Source organism: Folsomia candida, unplaced genomic scaffold (assembly GCF_002217175.1).
Source record: "Folsomia candida strain VU population unplaced genomic scaffold, ASM221717v1 Fcan01_Sc003, whole genome shotgun sequence".
NCBI classification, from domain to species: Eukaryota; Metazoa; Arthropoda; class Collembola; order Entomobryomorpha; family Isotomidae; genus Folsomia; species Folsomia candida.
The window spans coordinates 9,953,760-9,961,762 of record NW_019091195.1 but is presented as its reverse complement, the minus strand read 5'-3'; the positions used below and the strand labels follow the sequence as shown (position 1 = coordinate 9,961,762).

Genomic DNA, 8,003 nt, shown 5'->3' with positions numbered 1-8,003 from the left:
CTCTGCAACGTTGTTGCGATGAAAATGCCCAATGGATTTTATTATTGCAAACTTTCCGAGGTATTATGATTGATTGTCGTCGCACGTAATAAAATAAATTCTGCTATCATTCGTCAACTTGCTGCTGGTTGGGTTCGTCTTCAAGTGAAAGTTGTTGCTGTTGGTCTTGGGCTTGTTCTTCATGCTGCTGCTTTTCTTCCTCCTCGGCTCCTTCTCCGGGCGTCCTGTTTCTCATCCTATGAATTTCCTCCGATATTCGCTCCAGGTTGTACAACGCATCCGAGTAGGCCCTCTTCGCTAGGCTTCTGTCATTGTAGAGCTTCATCGTGCGGGATCGCAAATCGTTCAACGTTGAGTTGAGACTGTTTTTTTGAATAAAATACGGCTTGGTTCTCACTATTTCTTTGTGCAGTAGTTTTTCTAGCTCGTGAACTTTCTTTTCTGCTTCAAAAAATTTATCTGATAAAGTTCTGTGAGTATCGGTGAGTGTCGATTTTTGTTTCTCAGCCTCCATTACCTGCCACACGAATATGATGCAAATTTATTGTGTAACCCGAGTTATATGCATAAATATACTCGTAATCTCAATAAACCCCTTGGCACAATTGTTCTCATCATCATCTCTTACTTACATTACTTGTCAAATGGTTGAGCACTTCCTGACATGCTCCGTCAAAATGAGATTCCTTGTTATAGCGGCCTTCTGCCAGCTGAACTGACTTTCTCGCTTCTCGGTGAATATCTGCGGAACCAAAGGATTGGATGAAAATCACCTTCTTCACTTTGTATTATACCCCGTCAATCAGATGCCGTCAATGATGAAGTCTAACCCAATTAGTTGCGAATTAATACCTCGTTATGCAAAGACTCGTCGTTCCCTCCGTAAAAAAACACTAACTTTCTCTCTCATTAATGTGAACCATCACGATGGCTAATATTTACACATAAATCCCATCCCAAACCTTAGTCCCTGTGAACTATGGTCTTTTGTTGCAAGGAAATTCATATTTGTAGATATATATGTGTGCATATGTATAATCTAAGTTCTCTGTGTTTGGATATGAGGACTCCTTGTACAATAATAACAAAGGGTAATTAATCATCCGGTGGCTAAATAAGCGTGCACGAGTAGCATGAAGCTGTGAGTCGCGTTCCTCTTCCGAGTTATGTACTACTTGAGGCAGAAAAGCAAACAACTTTCAGCAGCCGGTCACTCCTGCAGCGAGAAAGGAACCCACCAGAAATATTAAGAGAAAGATTCATTAGACAAACAATCCGTTAAAATACAAACGCAATAGGTTAGCAGCGGGATGAAGGACAAATGGAGTCATTCCTCAGTCGCTGGCTCTACCAGGGTCCTCCTGCAACCAACTCTTACGAGGCAGAGTGAGAGGGAAGAAAGTAAAGAACGGGGAGAAAGTGAAGAACGGCAACGTAATAAACGAGCATTTTCTCCTTGTCATCCGAAATCTTCAATAAGACATTATGACCCACAGACTTATGTGCTCTCTGCTGTTACCAATAATGTGTAGAGCTGGACTAATAGCGGTGGTAATACGAGGGGAGCTGGGTGGCGACTTACCATTTGCTCGCTGGAATTGAACAGCTGTTTCCAAACACTTTTTCTGAAGGGATTCTGCCTCTTCTTTGGCGACGTAGAACGGCCTCGCTTTGTCTATTACGGAAGATCCCAATTTTTTCATCAATTTTTCTAATCCACCAGCATGTGCCGACAATAAAATGCGGAACTGCTCATTTGTCTCCTGCACGAAATAAACACGAATGTCAAAAAGTTTAATGTAGTAATAACCATGTATTACATTATTGTTGCATTAGTGCATGTGTTTTAGGGCTGTGTTACGTGTGATACAGTTTCAGATTCGGAATTCATATCGCTGGAAGGAATCGTTTTATGGCAAAATGATATAATATAATGTTCCTTAGGAAATGTGAGCCGCAAACTAAATCATACAAAATTCTTAAATAATTCCTACACATGCATATGTATGCGTTATGCAAGGGAGAAAATACGTCTGGCGGAACATTTCTGTTAATTATACGAATAATGAATTTGCACAAAACTTGAATTTCGTAATCATCCGTATCGAACATTATATTCATTATTTGACATTGTAAAGAGTATGACATTTGTGTTATGAATTCTTCCACTTGGCTGGATTGTGCAACTCCCTGTGATCCCAGCGAATAGGAGAAAGTCAAGCAAAGCCAGTGCCAACATCACTCACGACTTTCTCCTCAAGTCGCTCAACTCGCAATCACCGAGACGGAGAGATTATTAATGCGATAGCTAACTCATGCAAGAAAATTAAGCTCAAGAATTTTCTTGTGCATTCCATTTCAGCCAGGCAACTTTCCATTTAATCCCCAGTCTCGACCCATCAACATCATCATCATTAAGGGCAGAGGGCGAAGGAGGAGGAGGAGGAAAGAGAGCCAGAGTTTTGCCTGCTTGACTTGATCTCAAGCAATAATAATAGGATTGTATAAGACGGCGCATTATCGTGGTGGGAGCAGCAGAAGGTGAAATAATGCTCCCTTAACTTACAAGTACCGACACTTAGCTTACCTCCAACTCCTTTTCTACTTTGTTTATCTGGTCAGTGGAGGAATTGAGCTTCTCGAGCTCCGTCTGCAAGAGAGAAAGTGTTCATTCAAAGCCTTGGGAGAGAGAGAGGACGGAGGAGGAAGAGGGATGCGAAGGTGTAATAAATAAATCATAACTGCCAAGAAAACAAACATAAAGAATATTTTATTGAGAGCAAGATTAATTTAGTTCATCCGCTCCGTATCTTCCTCCTCCAACTCTCTCACTTTTTGATAATCTCAACAATAAACAATAATAAAGTTGGACCAGCAGCAGCACTAACACTTGATCTATCCGTACAACCAACCTCCAGCCATAGCCAACTTTCTCCTCCCAAAACTCGTACTCGAATTATACCAAAATGGCAAGAGGAAATGTCTACTTGTGCTCAAACCTTTGTAGTCGTCGAGCAGAAAGCAGCCAGTTAACACCAGTTAGACAAGTTTCCAAATCAAAATCAATGCTCAGCTCATTTCATAAGTCAGGTTTAAAAGTAGGGGAGCAAACACCAAGCTTTACATTTGAATCTACTTTAAGGTGGAGGCAACGCCGATTGTTTTCTTGTACATAAGTACGTATACCCCACGGAAGAAGGAGAGAGAGAGAGGAGAATTTCGACTTTCTCCACGCCAAAATCAGGAGAAACCGACTTTAACTTTAAAGTTCAAACAAGTCGTCTCTGGAAACTACCCAACTGGATCTAAAACTCCTTTGTAGCGTATGTTGCTGAGGTGTAAGTAGGAGAGAGAGAAAGAGAGCTGGAGGGTGAATAAGGAATCTGCGGAAGACGAGGAAAATATCACGATTTCCGGGGAAAATCTGAAATCTCTCCATACAACGTAGATATATATACGAGTATGACTTAATCATTGAGCCAAAAATGTCCTTGGTCCGTCAACTCAAATCAGAGGAGTGAAACCAAGTTAATTTTGGGTCCAGTGGTTTTGGGTCCAGCAACTTTTGTCGGTGTATGATTATAGGCACTTACGTGAATGCGGGGATCAAGTTCTTCAGCAGAAGACGATTTTGCTGACCCTCTGTCACAAGAGCTATGATTTTTGTCCATATTTGCTCGAATAGTTTAGAAATGTTACTCCTATGTCACCCGTCCACATGCTGTTGAGTCAGTTCAGTTTACCTTGTGGATTATTTAGTAGTACAGTAACTATAGTAGAAAGTTCCCCAAGGGTTGAGATTTGGGGAGGTCAATTTATTTCCTGGATTTATTGCAAATTGAACACATAAAGTTGACACCTTTTTGATTATAGTAAGGGGATCACAAGTCAAACCTTCAGGCAGTTGGTCGTAATGATATGACCATTCACTTTGGAGTGTCATTTTATATAAAAAGCTACAATTTTATACATCATTGTATGAGCAGCACACGCACATTATAAAACAACGCACAATTATGTATTAGGCACAATGATTGATTGTTGAGTCGTATTTGTTTCGTTATCCTAAATACTGATTTGATTGGGTCCCTTTTCTGATTTCTGAGATATACACGGTCTTAGAAAATTAAATATTCAACTCACCTCTCATTATTATTTTTTGTTACAATACATGTTACATATCTTCTCATTACTTTCTAAAGCTCTCATTGCTATTAATAAGTTCCACTCTCAAGAATTAAGTATACGTATAAATTTATAGATATAAAAATATCAATTTTGTGACAAAGGATCATAGTTTGTGAAGATGCAATATTTTTAAAATCTTAAATTAATTGAGTTGCATAAACCTATATTACAAAATTATGTATATATTTACAACCACATGCACAACAAAATTATTTAACAAACGAGATTCTATTATATTTTTCCCCGATTTTCAGAACCGTAGGTAATTTATACTCATTAATTACCAGTTTAAATTTATATTCCGTTATGAAATAATTAAGTATCACAAATTACAACAACCGATTGAAGCTTAAAGTGTAAAACTTTCCAGTTGAGTTGAGTTATAAAGTGAAACGCTGTTGCAAATATGATATCACACGTGGCTTGCAACTTCAAGATCAATACACTGCTCTACCCAAATAACAAAAAGAACCAACAGTCTACTTATTTCTATACAAATACAGAGTGAGACACGATGTAAATTGAAAACAACTGAGTTATTACTACGCGCAAATATTCTAAATAATTCTATTTAAATGGGAATAAATAGTGAAAAGAAGAGTTTAACGTGATTCTATAGTAGTAATGAGAGAGGCGCAAAACCTGTCCCTCTCATGGAAAAGGAGGCTTTCGAAGTTGGCACAGAAACCCAATAACCACACATCCACCACCAGCCTTATCATTCTCATGTGTAAAGTACAGCATTGTGCGAAGGAAGGCAATGTAAAACATTTGAAGGATAAAAGACCTCTGCTCGTCGTCGTCGTGTATTATGCCCATTGCATTTTGAGACGTAGCTTTGAGACGCCTTTCCCCTTCACCCATTCACCATCGCATTGCCTCTGTCTTGGCAGTTCTCGACTTTTATTCATTCAACGCAATAATGGAGTCAACAGCCCAAACAAACCAAAGCAAAGCAACAGCAGCACCTCTCCACTACCACTCACTCCTAAGCTCCCCGAACAATAAAATCTCAAATTTTCCCTACTATTTACTCTCTCCACCTTATTAAGGCTTCCCTACTCGATAATGAGAAGGGCTCTGCTTTGTCGTCTACGTAAACACTTGGCGCCCTTATATGGCTTACAACTTGTAAACGCACAATACGAATGCATGCATGCCAAGTTACGTTACAATCATAAACAAAACTAATTTTATTTCCAAAGAATTCCACAAACATATCAAATTACTCTTATTTTTAGGAGCGTGTTGTATATTATTACAGTCATCGTATTCCGTACACGTACAGGATACGGCATAATTTTACTTAAAAATATTATGGTGAAAATGATTGTTGGTGAGCATGTAGTAATTTGATATAAATTCCTGTGGGGAACTTTACCAGAAATATCGTGAAATAAAATCTTCACATTTAATTCCGAGGTTTTACCCCGTTTCACTGGAAAATATCTCCAATTCCAGGCTTATTTTTTACTTTGGTGAAAGCTCCAATTTCTCGTGAGAAACAACTTAGTATCGCAAGGCATTAAGTCGGAGAAAGTGGAGAAGAAAGGTTGGGGTTCCCAGAAGAGATGGGTATGTAGTGTGCTGTCACGATAATCCTGCATGATGTGCAAAGTATGAAGTATCGTCGCCTCTCTCTCTTAAGAAGGTGAGCAAAATTGTTGTGTAATCGAGTACAAAACCCACCAGCCTAGAAAGTAAATCACATCATTTCATTTCATAGTTCATGAGGCGGACTTTAATGTGCAAAAAGTCATGTTGAAAAGGAGTAAGTAGAACAAATGAGACTGTTACAAAGGGAGCAGGCCTCGTTGTTTATGAACTTGTAATGAGGCCGAGAAGCTATAATACTGAGATTGGAAGAGTCCCTAGTTGTGAGCACAGGCATACGTATCTAATAGAGATGAAACTGACGTCGTAGAAATATTTTCGCTTTGACTTATTTCAAAAGTGGGGACGGAATGACGAAAGTATGGCGGATCACAAGTTTCCAACACAATGTTGAAGTCGAGGAGATTGAGGCGTGCGGAGTAATACTTGTTATTGTAAATTTAACAATCGGCACAAGTCTGAACGAAGGAGGCACAATGCAAAATTAATTGAAAATGTGGTCGATTTGTTCATAAAGAGAAGTCTTCCAAATCCGAGTCAAGAGTTAAACGTACTTACTTTCACACCATGTTCGAGGTGGGTTTAGTGGGTCATTTGACAACTTAATAACGGCATATTGTGCTAGGCAGAATAATAACTTTTGTTAAATTGGATCCGTCCGGCGGCATCCCACCGCATCCCCTTCCCTTTATAATCGCAATAACTATGCTGAAGCGACAAGATTTTTGGAGCTGGCTGGTGGAAACCATCCAGTTTCTTTTATTTCCTTCAGACTGGAAACACAAGTTATGTAGTCACGCAATCACGCTCACCATAAATGCGTATTAGGAGCCGAGTTGATAACCCTTACTCCGGCTATATGGCATTTGGAATACTTTCTCTCTCATGGTCACCCCACCCCAACATTACTCTATCCTCCAGATGAGGAAATGCCAAATATTCCGTTCGTGACCTCCTCCACCCCATGTTGTTCGTACTTATGGCGTCCACAAGTCAGCCAGGTGGTCGTTCCTAGATGTATTTCTTAGATATACACATGCATAAAACATAGTATGGCGTGGATAAACTCCTGCTGAGCCACAGTGTGACTTGAGGAAATTTAAGATGTACAAGTGATGTTTTATGCACTACTCCATTTCCCTTTATTATCGCTCAGAAATTATGGCCACTCATTCGTCTTTATTAGACTGGAATGTTTACAATTTCCCCAACCATTTGTCGACTCTGTTCCAACCTTGTCGTCGCCCAACAACAAGAGCAGTAAATCCATGGTGGCGAGGTGGAGGAGGAGAAAGCTCGGAGGTAGCGTGTGGTAAAACGGTGTCATTCGTCACCTGTATCACATCAACTCTTGCTTATAAATTGCCACCGTTGATGTAGATTTAAGTCACCTCATTTCTCATACGTCGACTTTCACCCTCCCGAATTCATCCTACCGTAAGACAGTCGTTGCCAGGTTGTACTCATCTGCTCATAATCTCCTGTCTCGCATAATGCCAGGTACATGATGGGTCGCATCTCGTGGTTGAAGTTCAAAAGCCACATTTTTCATTTGTAACTTCAAATTCCCCAACCTTCGCTCCGGCCAAATTTATTTTATCGAATATAATATTCTGAATAATTCACCTTGTGATTTAACCACCAACTCCAACGTATAGCTCACTCCACCAGCAATACCAACAGAATTAGCAATGCCAGTTGGATCATGGGTCACCAACGAGAACTGGCTGTAGAAGTCCTTGCCAATCTACAACAGAAAGTCAATATGTCACCTCTTGTGGTTGGATGATGTCGCTTTCACTTGTTCGAGGCTAATTACTGAATAAGCCTTTTCTATTCCCACTTACTTCATTATATGCACTTTGTAAATATAACGTTACGTTATTAACATACTCCTGAACCTTCGTGCCAAACGTAAACCTTCGCCATTTTCTAAAACCCATGGGGTGATTCTACATGGGTCCTTCCTAACAATAATTTGGTCGTTATATCATTACACTTTCAGTTTTGTAAACAAATAAGTATGTATGACCAGTATTCCAAACATCAGCCTTCTACGACCATTCCGAATATTCTGCAACAACGACCCTCTCGCCCTATGTGACCCCTCTCGGTCAACCACTTGACCTATTTTGTCCATCTTAGCTTAGCATCTTAGAACTTAGCTCATAATTTACCTCACATTAAATGTGTATCAAGTG

General features: G+C 39.7%; 1 protein-coding gene across 1 annotated transcript; it reads right to left on the bottom strand.

Moving 5' to 3' along the window:
* Positions 1 to 10: 10 nt before the first annotated feature.
* Positions 11 to 4,838, bottom strand: LOC110846169 (SH3 domain-binding protein 5 homolog). Its single transcript, XM_022092820.2, has 5 exons — positions 3,594 to 4,838; positions 2,588 to 2,650; positions 1,583 to 1,763; positions 633 to 742; positions 11 to 517 (listed from the first exon to the last, which is right to left on the bottom strand). Exons 1-5 carry the CDS (start codon positions 3,669 to 3,671, stop codon positions 107 to 109), a joined length of 843 nt encoding a protein of 280 aa, XP_021948512.1. The 5' UTR covers positions 3,672 to 4,838; the 3' UTR covers positions 11 to 106.
* Positions 4,839 to 8,003: the final 3,165 nt, after the last annotated feature.